This window comes from Pagrus pagrus, assembly GCF_965226575.1.
Source record: "Pagrus pagrus genome assembly, chromosome: 18".
NCBI classification, from domain to species: domain Eukaryota; kingdom Metazoa; phylum Chordata; class Actinopteri; order Spariformes; family Sparidae; genus Pagrus; species Pagrus pagrus.
In genome coordinates this window covers 20145610-20169476 of record NC_140202.1, presented here as the reverse complement: position 1 = coordinate 20169476, position 23867 = coordinate 20145610, and the positions used below count along the sequence as shown (strand labels likewise).

At 43.0% G+C, this 23867-nt stretch overlaps 2 protein-coding genes across 4 annotated transcripts in view; both read right to left on the bottom strand.

Moving 5' to 3' along the window:
* The window catches only part of sptb (spectrin, beta, erythrocytic), a 45070-nt gene extending 29104 nt beyond the window's left edge, over positions 1-15966 (bottom strand). The window contains exons 1-2 of one of the 2 annotated variants that reach the window (XM_084382204.1): positions 15706-15966; positions 9897-10168 (exon numbers count right to left, since the gene is read on the bottom strand). In XM_084382204.1, the coding sequence (XP_084238330.1) occupies positions 9897-10044 (148 nt within the window). In that variant the 5' untranslated portion in view covers positions 10045-10168; positions 15706-15966. Of the gene's footprint in view, positions 1-6607; positions 7207-9896; positions 10169-15705 lie in introns of those variants that run through there. The other variant, XM_084382203.1, reaches the window with a different exon arrangement.
* A 1631-nt stretch (positions 15967-17597) lies between these two features.
* Positions 17598-23867, bottom strand: part of stard9 (StAR-related lipid transfer (START) domain containing 9) — a 41566-nt gene continuing 35296 nt past the window's right edge. For both annotated transcript variants that reach the window (XM_084381267.1, XM_084381268.1), the window contains exons 27-32: positions 23683-23849; positions 23472-23536; positions 23115-23317; positions 21732-21811; positions 21182-21340; positions 17598-20217 (exon numbers count right to left, since the gene is read on the bottom strand). In XM_084381267.1, the coding sequence (XP_084237393.1) occupies positions 20116-20217; positions 21182-21340; positions 21732-21811; positions 23115-23317; positions 23472-23536; positions 23683-23849 (776 nt within the window). In that variant the 3' untranslated portion in view covers positions 17598-20115. The remainder of the gene's footprint in view (positions 20218-21181; positions 21341-21731; positions 21812-23114; positions 23318-23471; positions 23537-23682; positions 23850-23867) is intronic.

Sequence of the window (23867 nt, the reverse complement as noted above, 5' to 3'; positions counted from 1 at the left end):
TACAGCCTACTTTAATTTTAAAAGTTCATGGGAGGTGGACCTATGTACTGAGCTGCCAGAAGAAAAGTGGAATCACATTCTTGGTTTCATCAATTAAAGACATTTAAATCTTAGTGACGCCTGCAACATGTATACTGTAAACATTCACCCGCTAACCTCATGCACACGTCATGGACCTGGCTACTACACATAAACTATTGGGCATAAATATCTGATAATTTGCAGGATGCCGATAACTCGATCATCAATGCTTATCCAGCAATATTTGGCATCTTACCCCGAGAAAATCTCCAGATGTTTGGCTCTGTTCAATTTGTTTGTGTGGTTGTTCAACTCAGATATGTGTGGGCGGGTTGTGGGTGAGAATGTGGGCACCGTTAGCCGGGTTGTTGGGTTTGGTTTCTCTGGAGGTTATGAAGCTGTGAGTTACCACAACAGGAGGGGTCACTATTGGTCAAGCCTGCTTTTGCTATGAACCAAGTGACTTGCTTGACATGATTACGAGAAACCATCACGAAACGACACTCCCCTAAGGAAAAGCTTTACTTAAGCTAGGTCTCCTCATCCTCCTTGCAGAGCAGCTGAAGACGTGCTGCTGCATGAAAAAACACAAACAAGGTCTCTGCATAGTCAAAAGCATGCGTACAGTATACACGCCGACATTACTCGAGTGCAATTTCAAAACTCAGGCGTGACGGTGGTGGAGAGATGCAGAGAGCGAGGGCATCAGACTCGGAGATGTTTTCGGGAGGATGAGCGCTGCCCACGTGGTGACACATCGTGCCGGGCTCACGCTCACACTTAAAAATCATGTCTGAGCGCACGGCAGATGTGCCTCCTACTCAGCAGCGAAAAACAAAACTAATTTTGATGCGACCGTACGTCTGCATGACCCAATGTTCTATACGCTGCTTGTTTTGTTTGTGCACACACTTCACGGGGAATGTGAACGGGGGAGTCGGCGTGGGCGTGTGCTTGTACCTGGGGGTTGTATCTGCATTTATCAAGCATAGAAAACACACCTCTCTCTTACTCTGACCCTGATCAGGGATGCTTACAGTTACAGTTAAACTCAAATTCTAGCCATAACTACCAACTCTTGTCTTCCCTGTGGTTGAATGTAGATACAGTGCTCACAAATCAGCCCACAGAACCATTTGACATCAGTTGCACCTCCTGTTCACACTGAACTTGGCAAAAGTAGGTTCAGATACGATGCTGCATACAAATCAAATGAGCTCATTGGAACATCTGAACGTTGTACTTGAGAGCGTCTGCTTAAACGAGGATTAAAACAAATAAAGGATTAAAATAAAGTCCCAGCAGGTACGCGCACTCACGCGTATTGTAGACACGCATGCACAGCTTCTTAAAGTTTATCAGGTCACCCACTAGTGATGAGGCACTTTCTCCTCGCGGACACGTGACGCCCCCTCGGGCCGCCTCGTACGGGTCGTCCTGTTTGTTCCTGAACCCGAAGATGACTGCAAACTACGGAGTGCAAAGGACTGCATCCTTAATGACTCGTGTAATAAATGATTCAGACCCAGAGGCTGTGGAGAACAAGCACGGAGCAGCTAAAGAGCAGCAACAGAAGAAGAAGGAAAAGAAAGGAAAGAGTGGTAGAGAGGAGAAGTTAAAGATATCGAGTTAAAGGTTAAAAAGGAGATGATGAAAGAGAGTGGGACGCAGGAGGAGACAGAGAGACTGGAGCAAAGGTAAACCAGGAAGGAGAAAAGCGGGGAGAGTGACTGAGACGCAGGTATTCAGGTTTAATCTACAGAGACCCGGCCAGGAAACTGGAACAAGATACGTTACCTACAGTATCTCCCCTACTGCTGAAAAATGACCCAGAAAGCATCAACAAAGCTCCGGCCTCATTCTCGGCGTCATCAAAGAGAAGAAACCAGGGGTTATTGTATGTAAAACACATGGAGCAGCACAGTACAGTAAATAAATCATGCCTCATTCTGCTCCCCTCAGCAGAACAACGGCACGCACTGCTCCGACACATCCACACGGACAACCACGCCATGAAAAAGTAATGCCAATTAAAGACGTGCAAATAACTCAAAGCTCCAACAGGAGTGTCAGCGTGGATTCGTCACAAGCTGTTGCGTCATTATCTGTTATAAAAGCATCCCCGTGCGCAGTAAAACCCTTCTGAACTATTTGGGCGGCCTCCTCCAGAGGATTACACATCGGAGGCAGTAGGGGGACAATTAAAGCTTGGTTATCCCGTATCACCTCACATCAGGAGACCTTGAGAGGGGACGCGGTGCACATCGATGCTCCTGGCCATTTCGGAAGCATTGGACAACAGAGGGGGAGGAGGAGAAGGAGGAGGAAGGAGGATTGTTGCTCGCATGCATCCTTCTGAGCCGACTCCGGATGAGTAGTTCAACAAGCTCAATATGACAACGAGTACGCTCGCTGCTGAACAACACAGCCAGCAGCGATCACTGGAAAACTAACTGTTTAACTCCAACATTCCAGCAGAGATTGAATTTACATGGTCACTATGATATAAAATACACTAAGATATACGATTTTATTCACTCTCAAAGTATGACTTTCACTGGGCAGTGGCCACAAATACTGTATTTGTGATAAAACTATTAAAGTATTTGTTTATATAAGTATCTGTATATTTATATATCGGCCCTACAGATGTCTTCCTTCTCTTGAATATAGTGGAACTAGATGGCACTCGGTTTGTGGAGCTCAAAGGGCCAAAAAATACATTTTAAAAACTTAACAGTCACGTCTCTTTCCAGAAATCATACTCAAGATAATCCACAGACTTTGATGTAGGAACTATTTTTTCTTAGGATCAACATGCAGAAGGAAGCATGCAATTACTCGTGGACGAGAGGCTAGCGAACTAAGCTAGCTCAAGTACATCTCAGCCGAGAAGGACGCAATCAGCCTCATGTTTACATCCCGTGCTTTCGCCAGCCTCTCGTTCATTGGTGTTTATTTGACAGGGACAGTGGTAACCGTGGTACGGCTCAGCACCAAAGTATAAGCTACTTTACATCTGTGGTCGCTGGGCAGGAGACAGAGACAACACCTCAAAAACAAGTTACAAGAAAATACATCATCACTGTACAACAACATCAGAAACCCTGACAACAACAATACGATTTCAAAACATCACACTCCAACAATAACAACCAGATTTCATGAGAAGTGTTTGCTTTTATGCGTGATGGATGCATGCTTGGGTTGATTTGAGCCACAATTTCATCTTAAAATTGATAGATGCATGCTTCCTACTGCAAAGAGACAGAAAACAGAAAAATAGAAACTGCCCACAACAGGGTCTGTGGATCCTCTTGAGTAACTGGGTCATGATTTTTGGAAAGAGACATTACTGTTCAGTGCCATCTAGTTCCATTTATAATCTCTACGACCAAAACAATCTAGACGGATAAAAAGTATAACAATGGTTGTTTCATTTTTGGGTGAACTGTCCCTTTAACAGTTTTGTATCAAAGTTGGTGTACAAGCAGGTGTGGCTGAAAGAGAGGCTTGGCTTTTTGAGACATGTAGCTACACTTCATAAATAGGAAAGTAGCTGTAACAGTTCATCTGATGGGCTGACCTCAATTTAACAGTATGTTTAATGTTAGGTTGGACTTAATGGTGCTGCAACAGAAGCTGTCATTGTCATACCGTAAGTGCAGCAGTCACATGACAGCATCCAACTTCTATCACTTTGTGACACAGTTTTTCCACACTGACTGACTGACTGGACTGCAGCAGCGGCGTCTTGTCACTGCTTTGACCAACTCCCTGCATACGCATCAGTACAAGACTTACTAAACATTCCTCTGTTTCACATGCTTTTACTCTGTAATCTCTCATCCACCCTTTGAAAGCCCCATGACTTATTCATGCTGATGGCTTTTCCCTGTATAGAGCCTGATCTGTCTTTTCCCACAGTCAGCTCTTACTGGATGTGACCCGGTGGTCCTACAGTGCTTTGATACCTGCCTGAGTCATGGCACAGCCAGTGCTACCTGTCCCTGCAGCCATGACACCATGTCATTGTAAACGGTTCTGTCCGGGTGGGAGGATGAAACAACTCCACTGTTGGCTTTGTTTACACATCTCCTCAAGACGTGTTTTAGGCCTACAGTGCAGTCGGCTGATAAAATGTTGGGTCACAGGCTACGTACCATATTGACATTTCTACAACATATTGCACGTTTACGACCTAACTTTCATATCAGAGGTTGGAGGGGATGGTAGTGGAGTTAGGCTGCGTTTCAACATTTGTAAGCGTCACACCGCTGGATATTATTATGTAGACCATGGGACAATTTCCAGCTGTGTTTGTGGCGACCAAAACAGATATCTTAAGACAAAACATGATCTATTCCAAACCCTAACCAAGTGTTTTTTGACAACAGCGTGGTCACAAGATGAAATTGAGAATCAAACCTAAATATTCATTAATTTACAGCATATCGGCAATAATTATTATTGCAATTGGGTTGCGGTGTGAGCTGAATTGTCTGAGCTTTTGCTAAATATTTCTTGATGCTGTAAAAAGCAAAACAGGGGGATAAGGGGACCTCCACAAAGGTCTCGGGGAGTACGACTGCAAATACGAAAGAAAAAGTTGTTTACAGCCTTTTCTGGCTCCAGAGGAATCTGCGTAACGTGTCTTAAGTGACAACACTTGAGTTTGAAAATGGAAAAAAATCTGCGGGTGTACAGTAAAAAATGAGTGGGACATCTCTGCTCGAAGCTAGCAGCTCAAAACTACATTAGCTGCCATCAGCAACAGAATTAATCGCTGGTCAAGTTGAATTGTGGGTTATGTATGCACCAGGGGCCTCCTTTACAAAAATATTATTAAATTTGTACTTTAACTTTACTCAAGAATAGCCATGAACCAAAACAGAAAATCAAACTTTTTGGAAGATGAAATTACAGCTGGTAGAGACTGAAGGAAGGCAACACGCATTATTCAGTGGGTGAACAAACAGAGCCAAACAAAAGCAGCTTGGGGGTGTGTCGTCGTTACACAAGCAAAGTTCACCGCGGGCTTGGACGCATATGTGTGCCAACTGCAATACACTACATCAAAGAAAGGTTTTATAACAGCTGCTTACACGTGGTTTTGTACTTAAGTCATACTCAAAACTGATCGTACCGGTATTTGCATCGAATATTTCTACTCTCTTTAAACAGTCTATCGTTAGTCCAACAATGCCACGAGAGTGCAATGGAGCACAAAAACCGCAAAGGTTGACAAAGGCTGACAGAGCTCATATTCACAATAACTTGAGGGTCAAACTCACGGGCGAGACTGTAATTTTAAACAGTACAAGGAGAAGATTAAAGGCCGAAAGACTTAAAGTGGAAGGTGTGCAGACAGAGCTGAGTAAAACTAAAAGGTTAAAGGTCAATGTGTCACGAAAAAAAAACTAGACAAGAAGAAGAAAACAGCAGCAGAAACACCAATGAGTCCAATCCTAAGAAAGACATAAGAAAATGGATGAATGGCTGAAATCAATAAATGCAAAGCAGCTTGTTTCGCCCTCTCTTTATCTATTTATTCCTTGTGTTTTTATGTTATTGCTGTTCTGTCCGGCTTGATTCCAGTGACCAGATCTCCCTGATAACGGCTGAATAAAAAGTTAATAACATTTCATGACATGCAGTGGGTGGATCGATACACTTGTCTCCGAGCAGCCTCTCTTCAAAAGTTTGCCGCTTCACGTATCAGCTGGCTCTTCAGAATCCGTCGATACTTGAAATCAAGCAGGGGCAGAAAAAAAAAAAAAAGCATGTTTCCCTCTCTGTTCCTGCATCGTCTCCTCCATTTTCTTCCTCTCGCTAATGCACTCCTGTCATCGGGGAGTTGGATAGCATAGTGCAAGCTAACAAAAATCCACAGTGACGGCAAACCCTGCTCTTAAAACCTTAATAACACAGGCAGGGAAAAGTTAAACCGCCAGAGAAAATGATTATTTTTTAACACCGCCGACGCAGTTGTTCAGGAAAGAAAAGGAGGTTAGGATCAAAACGAGGGAATACTTTGTTCTTCGGAATAGTTTTGTGAAGGCTAAGGGCCGCATGGAGAAAAGGTGAGGATGAAAAATTATGAATATATTTGTTATTTTTAAGAAAAAGGAGAACATAAGGGTGCAAGCACGTATCACTACCTGGCAATGAATGGCTTTGGAGGGAAAAAACATCACAACCTTTTTAGGAGTTGGCCTATGAATTATTCAAAGACAAGTCAGTGAACAATTGGGGCACAGCCACAGCTTCCTGAAAATAAATAAATTACTACCATATACGTTTTAATAAAAAGGGCCACGGCTGTAAAAGCTCAGACTTTTTTCCCAGTTCTTGCATCAGGATGACGAGCTAACCTCACACTTGCTCACATCACAGCCCAACCTCCCTGCGCTGCCGTCCTGGCCTGAACACAAACACAAGTTGAGGGAAGGGAGGGGCGTGATTGGAAAAGTGTTATCTCTCTCATCTGTGAGGCCGGGCCGGCGGGTGAGGATTGACAAACTCCCTCTCAGAGACACACACAGGTGCACAAACACACGCAGCTCTCCCATCAGGACCCCTGTACCTTGCAACTGCCTGAAGCGTCCATCCAGGATGGAGTTGAAACAGATGTTGGAGGTGCTGTAACTCAGCCAGCGCGCCCGCTTCATACTTTTCGCTGAGGAGGAAGAGGAGGAGGAGAGGAGGGCAGGGGGCGGATGAGGGTGAGGGTGAGAGGGTCGCTGACGTCTGGGGGTGCAGGAGGAGGACGATGAAGAGGACGAGGAGAAGGGGGAGAGTCCCGTGGGCGCCACGGAGAGCGGGATGTGCAGGACGGTGCCGTTCCTCTCCGGGTGGTGTTCGGGCTCCTGCTGCTTCCCGCTGCTGCTGCTTCCCCTCGCCGACTTCCTGCTTTCGGGTCTCTGGGCCCGGTGGACCGCCGGGGTGCTCTTGCTCCGGCTGCTGCTGCTCATGCCTACCCGAACAGGGGCCTCTTTTTCTGCTAGGGCATAGGTGCGGCTCGCAGCCTCCTTGGTCCCTCCACTGCTGCTCCGGATGGCTGCGGTCTCCCTGCTGCTGGCCTTCAGGCTGATCTTGACCTCTCTGAGCCGGGGCTGGCTTATAGGGGCCGCACGCAGCAGGCACGGGCTGCTCATCTTGACCCCCAAACGACAACAACAACAACAACAACACGCAGCCCTGGAGCCGACAGAGGAGCTTGGCACTCCACGTCTCTCCTCTTCTCTGTCTCTTGGCTCTCTGTCCTCCTTTCCAGATCCCTCTTGTGCTCCCTCCCTCCCTCTCTTCCTCCCTCCCTCCCTCCCTCCCTCCCTCTCCTTCTTCCCTTCTCACTCTCTCCTCACCGCTGCCGTGATGATGCTATGCCTCCACTCTCAGGCGGCACATGGGCTCAGGCAGCCTTCGGTTCAGCTCAGAGTGAATTCTCTCGCCCCATCCATGCATACAATATGTTTCAATACGTCCACGTGCCCACACGACTCCCTCCCGTCCACACAGCGCTCCCACACAGTCGTGACATCACTGGATGTAAAGTGTATGGCACAGTTGTGGTTTTTCTTGTGCCAGCAAGCCAACATCCAATCTTAAAGCAAACAGCCTTTTTTCTAGTTTTTATGTAAGGAGCAGTGTAAATGGTTAGAGATCCAGCATGTAATGTGTGAGCTTTGAAGGCATGCTGGGTGCATATTTCTGAGTTCACAAGCTGTAAATCAGCAGTGGGTGTCATTCAGAGCTTCTCTCAACTCCTGCCTCTCTCTCTTCACTTCCCTCCCTCTCTGTACCACTCTCTCTCTCCCTCTCTCTCTCTCTGACAGGAAACACTGATTGCATTACAGAAACATCAGTGCAGCAGCAGCAGCACTCCAACACAATATCACCAACACCCACACAGAAGCCTTGATCACTTAAAGAGACAGAAAAGAGACAGCAAGGAAAGTGGTGAGAGCACTAGCCGATAAACGGTCTGCCTTTAAAAACGACTTTAAACAGTTTGGCCTGACCGGACATCGAACCAAAATGCTTTTCTGGCGTAGACGGAAATGTGTGCATAGCATCGAGTGCTAACAGCTGACGGATCGGACAGTTCTTGATTCTAACTTGTAATCCTTAATTCATTCATTCATCCATTTTTCATACTAGTAATGACTTTTTAATCGTCGCCATTCAGGGTATTTGCATTCTGTAAATGGCCATCTCGTTACATCAAGGCACTGACATGTATAGGAAATAGTGCTGAAGTTAGATTTTATCCAGAACCATTTCACCTGGCGAGGCAGCTGGATCCGCGAGATCACGTCATCCAACTTGCCAGGCTTCAAGCTATGCCCTGGTGGCAGAACTGCAGTGGTTCAAGAAGCATTTGGTCGTTTGAAAACCACAGTTAAAGAGGCATAGATGCTGCTATAGCATTGGTTATGTCAGAACAGCCCACAAGTGGCGTCCGTCAGCCAGGGAGTGTTTGCAAGGGCGTAGCCTGTGTTTGTCAAGCGTCCAATGCTAGCAAGCCCTCACATCAAAAAGGGCCTCTTTGGACACGTACCATGAAATCTCGGAAAATAAAGCTGGTGATCTTCTACAGTATGTCTTTGTTATTGTCATAAACAAACATATAAAAACAACATGTCAGTCCCTGATCGTGTCTGCTTCTCATTCCTCGGCCAAATGGCTCCGACTGAAAAGCACATTTTCAAAATAGCTCACAAATATAATTTCATTTTTTAAAAAAGCTCAGTAATTATCTGAAACAGTTGGGTAAAAAAGTTACTCAAACAGGAGTAATATGTGTTTTCGTTGGGGGACTATTTTCAGTGGAGGATTAATACACACTTGTGTGTCTCTTGTGAGTATTTACAGCAGCGGGGATGTGACCCAAAATAAACTACAGCGCCCGTTTTCATAGTAAGGAGGGAACATGTCACTCAGTGCAACAGTCCGGCTCATTGATGCATTTTTTAATACTTTCAGGACAGCAATGGAGGAATAAAGATATACCAGGCTTTGGTGACACAGGCAACACTTATTGGTGTTTTCATGATTTGTTGATTTGTTTTCATGAATTATCCTGTAAGGATTCTCAAATTACAAAAGGACTTGTTATTCCTGCAAATGTATCCAAACAAAAGTCACATTTTAGTATCTATAGATCAACAGCAGGCAATATAGCCATACAAGTACCCAAGTTTTCATAACCCGCGCTACCCAGAAGTCCCTTCTCCACAGAGCTGAATTCATGTTATACCACCTTGTGGCTGACCTCTCTTGTGTCTAAGGCTTTACAGAAATGAGCACTGTGTGACCCTCAGCTCCCCTTTTGTATTATGCCTCCTTCTACCACAGAGACGCTGCTATTTTAAAACCCCCAGCAGCCGCCCCGCAGGTGTGTCACAGCCACCAGCTAAGCCAGAAATGCCAGGGATCTGTGCTATGAGAGGCAGACGGGCAGGGCAGCTGTCCAGATCGGTCAGACGCTGGTCATTCTGGGAATGTGCAAGTGATCCCAGTTACTTGCAGAGGGTGTGGAGCGGTGTCAGGGCTCAGCTGCTGAGGGTGTGTGTGAAACATGCACACACAAACACACACACACACACACACACACACAACAACATCTGCAGAGCTCTAGCTGAGAGCTTCAGAGTCAGATAATGAATCACCTGCTGGGTGATTTTGTGGTTTCTTTGATTAAATCTAAGTGAAGGTCAGTGACACATTCAAGCTCATTCAAACCTGCCAAAGTTTAGCAGACGCCCATTATAGCTCATCCGTTCTGCCCTTTTTAAAGAGACACTGTCATCTCAAAAATCCGTCACATGAATGCCTCAGAGAGGACACAGCCTGTTTACTATGCATACACTCACCTGCGAGGGCCTTGATGCGCGAACGCTCAAACAGCCGGGCAGAGCTGTTGTCATTGTCTAGTTCCTCGTCGGGGAGGTCGAAGCGGGTGTTGATGTGGCTGTACTGCTGCGTGATCTCCGCATTGTCAAAGTCTGTGGTGGAAGTCATGGCGGTAGCCAGCGTGGCGGGCGGGCGAGGGGACGGCAGGCGGCGTCCTCAGGTGGTCCGGATGCGTAGAGAAATGAACAGAGGGGACCAAATGACAGGATGGACCTCTGGTACTGGAGGTAGTCTGAAACAGAGGGGAAAGACAGACAATAGAGGTGTTGATATGATTGATTATGCGGATTAACTGGGGTTCAGCACCTATTAATGATAAAAGTATATCATAAATCATGACAGCGCCGAGCAAAGAGTCTCCCTCCAAGCAAAAATGTGTTTTTCTCATTGTTACATCACTTGAGTGTTTGACCTTCGCAGAACAGATTGATGAATGTGCAGAGTTTGACACGAGAAGGCTGTTTCTCTGAGCTCAGTCCCAAGGAGAAGTTTACACAAAGATGTAGATGGAAACTCGGGTGAAGTTTTGTAGTCCACAAAACATTTCTGGAGCTTCACAGCAAAACAGCGTTGCGGCATTCTGCTAAACAACTGAAGTAGATGGCATGACAATGTAATTTTGAAAAGAAACCTATCTGAGACAGGTACACTTTCACACTGCTTTCACATTGGCCCTGCGATAATCTCCATTTTGTGTGTGCGTGTCACTCTGCTCGGCTGCCTGCGGTGTGTTTGAGTCTTCCTTGTGTGGAATGGCGGGTTGAAGGGTTACCGCTCAGATAGCTCTATCTGGGCGCAGCATAGCTCTCTTATCGTGCTTCACAGGGGGAGGGCAACCCCTCTGTACTGCAGAACATGACGAAGACACCTCCTTTTGAACGATGCAGCTCACGTAGTTTGAACTGTAAGAGTGAGAGTGTGTGTGTGTTTTTGCAGGGTTTCTGTTGGCGGGTATTTGTGAGGAAAAGTGTGTGAGGTTGAGGTGAGGCGGGGAACTTGTGTTGATACTGTAGTAGATGAGAATCAATACCAAATTTTTTTCATATCAGAGATTTGGGTGATGATTAATAATATTAAATTATAGATAAGGCAAACATTCTTCTTTTCATCTCCTTTTTATTAAGTACATTTCCTTAATTGCTAGTAGTATTTTGATTTAATGCTACTACGTCTTCTCCACTTCACAGAGCGACATAAAATGGAAAATCTTAAGTACAGGGACCTCAAAGTACAGTACTTGAGTAAATATTACTTTCCATCACTGCTGACACGAATTCACAATGTGCCCACGGAGGCTGTTTCTCCAGCGAATCCAGAAAAGAGGCCCCTCAGTGATGCACAATGATGGCATCCTACAGGTCTCCAGTATCAGCCGTCTGCAGGCGGCTGTTATCAGTCCAGGGATGCTCCACCCACCGCCGGGGATTCCCTTATCACCTCACACACAACCTGGAGCAGGACTGCTGCACAACACGCCGCACAAACCCTCCTTACACGGCAAACAAACCCGTATCCACAAACTGTCAGCTGTTTACAAAACCTGTACGACTCTAATCGTGTCGGAGGGCCGGCTGGCTGTTAGCTGCCAAACATAAAATCGCAGCAAATTAAGTGTGCGAGCCGTGCCGGGACTTATTCTCGCCGACACTGTGCAAGGCTCCGTTTTTAGAGCTGCGAGAAACGGCAAGCTGTGACGGCCCCGTGACAGAAAGTTCACCGCCTGCCACTTTAAGCGTGTGCCTGTCAATAGCATAGGAGTCGTCCTCTTGCGGCGTCCTTGGGCGTCCTGCTCACTCACAGCAGGTCACCCTGTCAGCTCTGAGTTCCTGCAATGCAGAATTAAAGTCTAAAAATCCCCAATATGCTGCGGCCACTAATAAAACAAGGGTAACAGTGCATGACTGCCGCTGTGGGGTGTTTCTTACAGAGGCATGATATTCGAGTTATGACTGAAGAGTGACACATTTGGAGCAATGGTTACTGAATGCTCTAAAAGAGGACTGTCAAGAATAATTACTTAAGTTTCCGCTAGAGTTTCAACCAGCAGCTGTTTTCATTATCCACCTGTGTTTTGATTATTTTCAAAATGACTCGACTAAAACGTTTTTTGTGCAGGGTTATCGAGTTTGATATTGGATTAGGTTTGAATAATTTAAAGGAGACTGTTGGGCCTTGGAGGAGGTATGCTTTCTACTGAGTGCCATCCTGGTTTCCTTCATAAACGATTCATCTGTGACGATTCTGGCAATCGATCGTTGGACTAATCAACAAATCATGTGTGTCAGCAATAGTTTAGATGTGTCTGATGAGTTCAGCAAAGCTAACACGACTGACACATAAATAATGTAAGCGCAGGGTTGAGCGAGAACTCAGCTCAAACGAGTATCATCGGAGTAAAATGTGTCTATATCAGGACTCGGGATGAAGTTTATTCAGACAAGTTTATAAAAAAAATCGTTGTCTTACTCTTTGGATTCAAAACATTGATCCGGAGCTCAATTCTGAGGCTGTTCTGTGAATAGTTTTCTAATATATAATAAATGTAACGACTTCTGATCTACTTCTGGTTCGTCCCACCCGCCTCCAATTTAACTCCTGCCTGTTCCAGTACGGATTTGAATACAGATAATTAAGATGGTTGAACAGATACAGATAACGCTCATCTCTGTGTAAGTATACAGTATTATAAATCATATTACTGGTGTTACCATTGTGAGCTATTTGGCATAAATTCAACATGAAATTGATACAGATGATTATTGCCCTCTACTGATAAGACAAATAAAGCGCCCGCCTTGTATTTCTTTTCTATCGCCTGTAGTAGATAAAGCCCTGGCCTCACGGTCGACTAAATACATCATTTTTATGGCTGCACAGTGTGAGCTGGTGAGTAAGGTGCGCTGGATAATTTCTCAAAAGTCGCACAAATGTCAAGAGGGATGATTAAAATGTCGTCTGGAATTCCTTAAGATATTCAAGAGCTGCTTGACCTCAGGCGAAATAAAGCAGATTACATTTATTTTCATTAAAACTCACGTCGCATTGCAATAATAATGAAACATGAGTTCTGATGTCTGTGGATGCAGCTGGTTAAAAGGTGTGAATCGGGTTTTTTTTGCTCTGAAGATGAGTGGAAACGAAACAACTCGTCGTTTCTGAAGTGTGAAAAAACTTCTCTTTGATGATAACCTCCCCGCTGCTTGTGATTTTAATTGACTGCACTCTTCGCTGTAAACAAATATGAACAATGTAAACATCAAATCAGCGCTGGCGATGAATTGTAATGACTCTGGGAGCGGCGCTCGCAGCAGCTGTAAGTAAACTCCTCGTCGATGCACTCTGAGGAGCGGGGAACGCATTAGCCGGCCGGGTCGAGAGCACATTATTCTGAGCAGCGTGGAGTCAGATGGAGAGGATGAAACGAGAGATGGGTGTGGTCAAGTCGTGTGACCGACGGCGTGCGTGAAACTGAAGCAGCCACGGGACTGAGGAGAGGCACGTCTGTGGTCGAGAGGAGCGAATCCGAGGCATGAACATAAAGTGGACAGAGATCAATATGGAGGGGCTGTCAATATCAACATCAAACTAGCTGCTACTTTAATAAAACACATGGTGGAAATTGAGCCAAAGCGTGCAAGAGAAGGCTCCTCGGTTGTGGTCAATATTTGTTTTGACTGCAACAACACTGGAGCCTGATCCTGTGAGAGGGTATAAGGAATCGATAGTAAACTATTCCTGGAGTGTGTTTACACTAAAAGTCGCTGCCCGTCCAGACACGGCGACACACTCACACTTGTCCTTTTAAGGGGAATGAGGAGGGACGACTCCTCTGCTCGAGGAACATTTTACTTCTGTGTTATCTGAGAAGACGCCGCACTGTTTTTGGATCATGGATGGGGGAAAAAACATTGTTGAAGAGAAAGAAAGAGAAAACATGCAATTTTGGAAAGTACTTGAGCATCAGTGACTGACTATTTCCATTTTCTGCTACTTTGTACTTCCACTCCACCATATTTCAGAGACAAATACTCCACTACATTCATTTGATTACGTTACTTAGTTACTTTGCAGATCACATTTTTAAATTCATTTATTTTATTGGCAGTCTGATAAAAAGAACACTGATTTCAATAACCAGAGGTGGGACCTCTGTCTCGTGCAGGAAGCCGGTCGTTAGTTTACGTCAGCAGACTCCATTTCTAAACTGCATTAGCTACTGTTTCTCTTCGTCAGCGGAGCGGAGAGAGGCAGCGAGACGAGGCTTTCAAGAAAATTCCAGCAGCATTAAACAACTTGAACTAATCGTCCACAGGCTCATACAGGCAACTGAGAGAGATGGGGAAGGTCTCGTTTTTTACATCAAGATACAAACCACTCAAATATGGACAATGAAAAAGTGATTAATACATGTACATTGCGGCAAATTGTTACACAGAGCTCCTTTAAATATACAGTGTATACATACAACTAAATTAGGGGTGTGGCAATATGGTGACATTGATGATAAATATAATATTTATAAATGAACAGTACAGTTTTGGTTACAGACTCTTTCTCCACCTCCCTCCACATGTTGAGTGTAATTAATTTGCCGGAAAACAGACAAAACAGGCGATAAACAAAGATGAAGATGAGTTTGACAGAAAGCATTATTATTTTTTTCCAAAATATTCGACATTTATCGTGATAATATCATTATCGCGAGTTATTTTCGTGATAACCGTGTAGTGTAAATCTGATGTCGTGTTGTGTATCGGATACTCAACCATTATTCATGTGGGTGAGTTTCACTTTTACAAAAGAAACATTTTAACATGATATCTGTACTTTTACTCAAGTTTGATTTTGGGGTACTTTTTACAACACTGGCGCTGTTACAAATGTAACTAAAGTGAATAAAAATGCTTAATATATAAATAGAAACATATAAATAAGCTTCACCTTGAGTAGCCTCAACATTAAAATGTTGCTTTAATGTCATTAAAGCAACAGTAATAATTATCATTCAGTACAATAAGATGCACATTTTGCTGATTGTGTACTTTAACTTTACTTTGACATTTTCTATGGCGGGTATTTGGATGTCATGCAGTATTTTTAAGATGCAGGACTGCTACTTTTACTTTTACTTTTTGAGGAGAAAGTCAACAGATACAAAGCTTCTTACACTGTACACAACACTTATCAGACAAACAACAGGCCCAAACGTGTGTGTGGCAGAGACATGGGGTTACCATATCACTGATAAACTCAGAGCAGAAGTTTTCCTTTGTACAATACATGTGTGCATCACACTGAACCAGTCTGCTAGTGTGCGTTGACCTTCACATAACCATCTTTTCGCACCGTTACTTTTACGTCAGCAAACCAACTTTTGTTACGCGCACTTCTCCACGCGTAAACATGCGCGCTGACGTCGCCGTGCGCACTTTGAACGCGCCCGCTCCACACTGAAAGATAACAAGCTGATAACTCACGACTTTACAAAGATGTAGCTTGATTAAATAGGCTGACTTTAACAGCAGTGCGGGTTAATTTAAAATAAACAATTAGCCTTTAAAAAAAAGCCTCTGAAAACGACGTCATGGCTTTAAAATGGCAGCCTGGTCCAACAGGTGGTTCAGAAGGAAACTTTTAACTCTACTTCAAACAACAGCAGCGTAAACGGAACGAGCAGCGTTACAGAAATGACAGAAACTATTTGGCCACGGATCAATAATCTCATTTAACAATGGCGCAAAACTTGCGCTGCCTTCAATTTCCACTTACTTGCTTCTGGATGTCGTCCTGTCTTAAAGTGTTTATGTTGAGCCTTCTCCCTGCCAATAAAGCAATTATAATCCCATTGAAGCAGCGGGGTGCCGGTCAGAGCGGACGGAGGGTCTCCACAGCGCGAGGAGGGCACGGGGGACGAGGGACAGGGGCTGTGTGCGCCGCGCGCTCCACGCTCATTCCCGAAAGCCAGCGACTGACCCACCCTGCCGGGTTAAAAATAAAGTGGGCGCATCCAGTACATGATCTGAGCGCGCAGGGGACGGACATTCCTGACAAGAGCCGGTGACTCTAAATGGCAGAGACACTTCTGATCTCCTGTGCACCCCCCACTCTGCTCCTCCACCCCGCCCCTTGACCGGGCTCTAATCGCGCACACACAACACCCACCAGCCCTCTCATAAATGTCACCTCTGCTGCTGCCCCTGCGTGCCATTTGCCATGCAGCGCAGAGAGGAGAAGGTCTGGACATGGAAACAAAACCTGGAGAAAGATCCTCACATTACAAAGGATGTCCATCGCTTCCACACTGAAAACACCTGTCAGATAAAAGTACATTTACTTTAATATTTGCGTTTTATGCTACTTTGTACTCACTACTTTTGAAAGGAAAATGTACTTCTTAAAGTTCATCTGACAGCTGTAGATAGAAGTTACTTTTCAAATTAAGATTTCACCCAAACTTGAAAATGATCTACTCACCTTCATGACTATAATAAGTCGGGTGCAGTTTTGTAGTTCGCAAAAAATGTCTGGGGTTTCACAGTAAAACAGTGTCTTTACATTTCATTTAATCTCTTGGGTCCCTTTACAAAGCTGGGCCCCCACTAAAAAGTGATTTCCCATCAAAATGTTTCATTTCAGTGTTCAGATTAAAGAAAAGTACAAAAAAGCGAGCGAGTCCTTTCACTTCAGTTACTTTAAGCACAGTTTTGCAGATAATGCTTCTGTACATTTACTTAAGAAGGACTTTTAATGCAGTTCTTTTAATTATAGTTGAATATTTTTACATTGTTTTATTGTTTCTTGGTAAATCAGCACCTTTGTTTTGCCACTACCTGTCATGTTATATACACTGTTAATCCAGACTATTTCCACTTATTGTTTCTTTGAAATAAAAGACTTTGGTTCATATCACTGTATTATCACATCTTTTTAAGAAACTTTAAGCCACATGGAATCTATTGCACTGCATTATATTTATCTATTATTTGAGTTTTGCAGATTGTTTACATCTTTATAATCTGTGTGTGTTAAAAATAGAACGTTTAACAAGTAACAAAAAGCCACATGCTGAGATTATATTCTCTATTTAAGTGTAGACTAATAAAAGCAAAATGTTTCTAAAGATGTAGTCGCTAAAATAACAAATAATATAACTCTATAACTGATTAAGTGAGTGAATTTTGGATTCTGATATACTGGTGACACTTACAGGGTCATTAAAGTGTTTACAGGTCTTGAGGAGTACTATTGCTTATGTGTAAAAGTAGTTTAAAGCCTAAAGTTGCATTGTGGGTAATGTAGGCACCAGGTTTTGCAAAGGAAGAAGAATGGTTGTAATAAATTAAAAAAAAAGTAGATATCGATTTTGATTGTTTGTTTTTAAACTGGCCACAATGGGTGCCATGGCTGCTTTTCGAAACCTGTTGCCTACATTACCCACAATGCAACTGAGCCACTGAGTGACGTCACTGGAGGCAATTTAATTACCTGCAGCTTCCTCTGGAGCCCCAAAAGACTTTATACTACTTTTCCGTACTGTAATGCAGTAGTACTCCTCAAGAGCTGTAAACACACTTAATAGTGTAAAACTGGTGGAGTTACCCTTTAAAGATAATACTGGAAACAAGTCACACAGAAACAAACGATTAAATAAATGAAAAAACAACATTTCACTTAAAATATGTATTGCATTCATTTAAAAAGTGGCCGAACACACGGGCCAAACAACATCTTATTAGCAAAGGGGAAGGGTGTTTATGATAAAATACATTTACAACACATTGTCAAAACATAAATAAAGTTTTTTACACAATGAAATGAGCACTTAAAAATATATAGACATACATATAAAAAAAAGAAATCAGTACAAAAAGTCCTCACTATGTTCCTTCACTCTGTGCCTTCAGTATTTTTGTCTCTTTCTCTTTGGTTCCCTCGGAAACGTCTGAAGTCCTAAACAGCCGTGAACCTTCAACTAATGTAAATAATATGGCTTCATATCTGGATTCAGCTGACCCGGCTTTGACTGAGAACAGTCCCGCCTTTGATCAGCTTTCTGCATAGTTTCAGCACTGTACAAACAAAAAACAAACTTCTTTTTTCTAAATGCAACCTTAAGAAACGCGTTAACAGTTTTGTGCAAGCAGCCGTGAACACAGCACTGTGCTTCGCTCGTAAAAAAAAACACCCATCACAACAATAAAACACATTCAACAGCATTTCAAACAGAAGGCAAGAGGAGCAAAATAAATAGACAGGAGAGTAAAAAGGCCTTAAAACTGAGCTTATGCAGATGTGGGGTACCATATTGTGTCAGTATCTTACTGCAGCTTTAATAATGTAATAAAGGGAGGTCAGAGGTCAGGGTTGGGTCTTCATTATGTTGCCTTGTGATCAAAAAGTCCTCCACTTTCTAACTATTTTGCTACAAAAGTGGTTCAAAAACGTGCCTACACAGACAAACGTTACGAGTAACGGCTGAGGAGTATCTAAATACCTCTTTCCCCCAGTACACCACTTTGCTCTTCAACACAAAGCTTAGGGACAAGGGGTGTCACGATTCTCTAAATCCATTTGATGGATTTGACACTTGAAAAAAACAACACAAAAACAAAAACAACAGTCTTTAGACGGCAGAAGGATACTGAAGGGTAAACGACCAGGATTAGAAATTCTTATCTTGGTGGGTTTTGTTGTTTTTCTTCTGATGCAGGTAAGTAGGAACGGATTGGAGAGAGATAAAAACATACAGGGAGGAATCGCTGATCCTGCTTCTGATGTCGCTAATTAAAACTGAATGCTCATTTCGATCGATTTCCTATTTAGAATTTAAATCGTGACACCCCTATTAGTGACTGTGCGAAAGTTACTGGGGTGGTGAGAGGAGCTGAACCTTACATTTAAAAAACTAGGCCAACCTTAGGGTCATTAACGTTTTCTTTAGAGCTATTTCTGTAACAATTACCTACTGTATGTTGCAATGGAAGGCTGAAGCAAAACATTAATTTAGGAAGGGAATAAAGATGGAAGAACCTCCCCTACTTTGCAAAAACAAGTCAGACTACCCTACCTTTAACCAAAATAAATATTACTATACCCTCCCTCTTTTCTGACCTCGTCCGCACCCTAATAAATCTCACACAGTCACTTACATACACATATATCTTTCGCCTTTTTACTGTTGAATGACATAAAAAGTTCATTTTCTGCAGAGTTAAGGCTTTTAAGTGGTTTAAAATATGCAGTGCCGGAGGGAATAAGAATGTACATGTACTGTGACAAATCAGGGCTAAACAGTATTTGCAATTTCCTTCATATTGGATTGGTTTGGATGCGGTTTTTCCTCATAAATAAAATATTTTGTAAGTATTTCTGAGTCTTCCAGCTTTCATTTTATTGCGTAACTGGCTCGAAAACATTTAAGCATTTAATTATTTGCTAAAACTGCTTGACCCAGAACTGGTACAAAGTGATGCTGCCTTCTGTATATGGTCTTAATCTCAGGTGTATTTACAAGCCCTTGTAACAATAAAACTGGCTGCATCCATCTATCATAGATAGACAGACAGTAAACACTGGTGAAAAAACACACAAGCGTAGTAAATATACATCAAATCAGTGAAACCTTTGATTATCTGTTGACCAGCTCTTAAACTTCAGTTTAAAGTTTCTCTCGCTATAACGTTGACCTTGTTAACTTTAGCATTTGGCTTCCCTAGAAATCAACAGATGCCATATTTCTAACAGGCTGACACGTAACAGAATAGAATAGACTAATTAACCTTTTTCATCAAATGAATAAATCAATAAAGTGGGAAAACTCTGTAGCTTTGCCACCTGGATAATTAATTATCAAGCCGTCTCAACCTAAACGAGATACACTAAATGTGCCATGTCAAGTCGCTCCCTTAAACTTCTAATCGATCTTTGGTAAAATAGGATTACGATTGTTTTCATGCATTCCTGTACATGAGAAATACAAAAATACAGTTTCAAAATTTTATAAAAATACCTTCATACAAAACAAGCTGCTTCAACTGTGTAACTGGGAACCAATATAATCAACAGTGCTCTTAGAATGAAAAAAAAAAAGTCAAGTAAAACAATGTCAGGTGCAAATGCTGGAGACAGTTCAGTATAAGTGCTCATTGCTAATACGTCCTCATCCTGTGGATCCCGTCCTTACGAAGCGAGGAAAACGCCGAGATCAGCGATGACAGCTGCCTGTCTTCTGGCAACAGTGTTCAACAGTCGGTGGGGGAAGGATGGAGTCCCCAGGTCCACCTGGAGGAGAACACAATGATATGGCAGGGATGTAACGTTTCTGAAACAGACACCGAAGCTGCGATACCAAAATTCGATGCCAAATCACAGCCCTGTCTTCTGGAACTGCTACTCCCCCCCCAACAACCCGCTGTGTCACAACTTCAGCTCCTTCACTTTCACTTTTAACCTAACTCACATTGACATGTCAGAAAAAAACTCTTATTTACGGCTGTTTACTGTCAGTCCTGGCGCCAAAAGAAAAAAAATTTTTTTTTTGCCTCAAACCAGACTCCGTTCTCATCTTCAAAACACCGTAAACAGCTGCCTGCTTCTGTCGACTGACTGAGCTCTACATAGTGCATTCAGAGGCTGCTCATAAATTACAGAAAGTTATTTTGCATTCCATTCACATTCGACTTTTTAAAGGAGCCCTATTGTGCTTTTTCAGGGTTTTCCTTTCCTTCAGTGTGTTATAAAAGGTTCTTATGCATGTAAGTTCTTGAAAGTTAAAAACCTCAAAGTCTGCGACAACGGGAGCTCCTCCCTCCCACAGAAAACACTGCTCCTGAAATGCCTCGTCAGCCTTTAATTCTGTGACTTTTTGACATCACGTTATGTCACCATACGTAGTGAGTGAGTATGAAAAAACTGATGCTTTTATTGGGCATTAAAGAATGTGAACCTATTCTAGTAATAACCAAAAATAAAATGAGCATTACATGTCTCCTTGAAGACTTTTTGCTGAATTTTGTTTACATATAGTTTACAAAATGCCATTAAAATAAAGATCATAACTTAAAGACCTGCCTTTCTATACACGTGCTAAAGACTATCACGTTACTAGACTACCTTTATACGTCAGAGGGGCCAATTGCCGTCTTTGAAGACCAAAACATCGACCCTTTTACTGGCAGTTAAAATATTGTGGCGTGCTAGTGATCACAACACATATCAGGATTAATTTATAGCAATAATATCCCACCTGTAGCAGGTAGATGACTCGGGTGACTTCCTGTCCACCGCGTCTGACTGGCTGCAGGACCCAGCAGCTGGGCATCATCTCCCCTCGGACGGCATCCACACTGGGACGAGGCAGAGACTCCTCGAACACAGATTGCATCGCCAGCACGGACAGGCCGGCCTGAGGCAGGCAGAAGAAGAGAAAAAGACATTAATAAAACAGGCAGCGCAGGCTTTTGATCAGCTCAAAGAGACAACTGTACGCTGACACTGATAACCAACATCTGACATGGTGTCTTCCACACCCACTGCCTCTGGGTCAGTCTTATTTTTGCTCAGTGCTGTTCCTGAGAGCATGAGTCCATTGTGGATGAAGAACTCGTAGTGCTGTTGATCATAGATTGGTTTAAATTACAAAAGACAGCACTGTCCAACGGGTACATTTTATTTTTCTCCTTCACATTATAGCGTGATTTTGTGAACAACTATGCTACAAATACTCAGTGAACCTTATAAAAAGGCGAGTGGCAATAATCAGCAGACCAGCCGGATGATCTTGCAGCTTTTCTTACCTGTTTGGACTCGGTGCTGATGCAGCAGAAGTCCCGCGGCTGGCTGAGGTGGCAGGAGGACGGATCTGTTAATATGTAAACTAAACAGAAATACACAGAAGACTTGTCAGATAGGAGAAATTAGATGATAAAAACCTGAAAATAAAAGAAAATGTAAAAGGCTGGAGGCAAACAAAGGGGATTTTATTGCTACATACGGTTGGAAATCAGTTTATGCTCCAACCTCGAGTCAAAACTTAACATATTCATATAAAACTAGGAAGATCCATCACAATAAACTCTAGTTTAGAGCGAGGACACAAATGGACGAAACAAAACTTTTGATCGGGGCAAAGTCGATGAGGTGAGAGTGATGGTGCAAAGGTAGTAAATACGACACACTGCAGGTGTGAGAATGGAGGTGGTCATGCAATACAATAATCTAGTCAGTGATGAATGGGATTGTATACTGTATAGTGCTACATAACTAATGGCTGCAGAAGCATCATTTGAAGCATATACATCTGCAGGGTCCATAAACACCTTGCAAAAATATAAATAGTTTTGCAGCAAAGACAATTTTGTATTTTTTTGCAATAATACAAAAAGTATTTGCAAGGTAAACTCTTTTACCACGTAAAGCTCACAATGCAAAAAAACTTACTTATCAGTATTTTATAAATTGGCAATTAACTCAATGAGTGTCTCATCTTAATGTTTCCAGTCTACTGTTGAAATTTGCTTCAGAAAATAAGCTTTATTTGAATATTGTATTATGAACTATGACTGAAACAGCATTTCATTTTGTAGCTAGTTTAGATGGAGCCAATTTAAAATTTTCTTATACTGTCGGTACTTTAATCCATTAATATAATATTATTTTTTACATAAAATCTTAATGTATTTGATATATTGTAATATTGTAACCATGTCTGCAGTTGTTTATGTGTTATGTTAAAGGTCCTATTTGTGAGAAAGTTCATTTTTGGGTCTCATTCCCAGCTCGTCAAATGCTGACACTTGGTGGCCGACCTGACCTGTCCAACCCAAAGTATTTTGGGCTGGCATGTCCAGTTCCCAGCTGTATTTGACAAGCTGGGAACGAGACTCAAAACTCAACTTTCTAACAAAGTGGACCTTGAAATGTATTTTGTGATTGGTTCAAACCAAAACTCTTAATTAATTAAGCAACTGTCAGATAAACGTGGTGGAATTCCCTCTGATTTATAGCGGAGTAGGAGTATAGAGCGGCATTGAATGGAAAAATTAAAGTACATCTACCTCAAATTTGCATTTACGCAACACTCTTGACCCAATTTAATTTGTTGTATTCCCCCACTGGTATCGTAATGTACAGTATACAAACCATTGGTGGATAAAGACTAAGCAGACACATTAGCTCACCCAGCTGAGTGCTGTCATCTAGTGGTCGTGTCCAGACAGAACGTACTGACTGATTATACATGTGGCTCTTGGACAGCTGGCAGATTACGTTCCACAGGCTGTCCAGGGGTCTGTCCAGCTCCCCGGCCCCCAGAAAGCCGTGGACAGATGGGCTGGAGGAGGGCTTGTAGTAAGTCTGGATACCTCGTTCTTCTCCTTGGTACCTAAAGAAACACAGACTTGATACATTAGCAAATTAATGGTACTTATGAAGGTAAGCATTCACTTTGCAGCTGATTAATCACATCTAAGAGCCCACAGAGAAAGTGAGTAGATTCAAAGATAAGAGAGTTTATTGAAGAGAATGACTGAGCTCACCTCCAGCCTGCTGAGGCCTTGCCCATTAGCAGGTTGCTCAAATCCCCAGAAGAAGCTAGCCGCACCTTTAGAGAAAGAAAATTCAACCTGATACAAATGTCTGGAAGAGAAGATCTTTATAATGCTTAGTCTGTAACAGTTGTGTTTAAAGGCCGGATGTTTTTTATTGCAATACAAAAAACATCAGCGCTAAATTTACATCTTTTGTTACCTCAGCCAGAGCTCGACCGAGGAGACTAGAGGTGATATCTTGATAGGTTGTAGATATGGAGGAGGAGGAGCCAAAGGAGGCGGTGCGTTGACGTGTACAAGCTTGGGGTGATGGAGATGAAGTCATCAGGGGCTCAAACGTGGTGACAGGAGGCTCAAGGCGGACGTCTAGCAAAACACACGGAG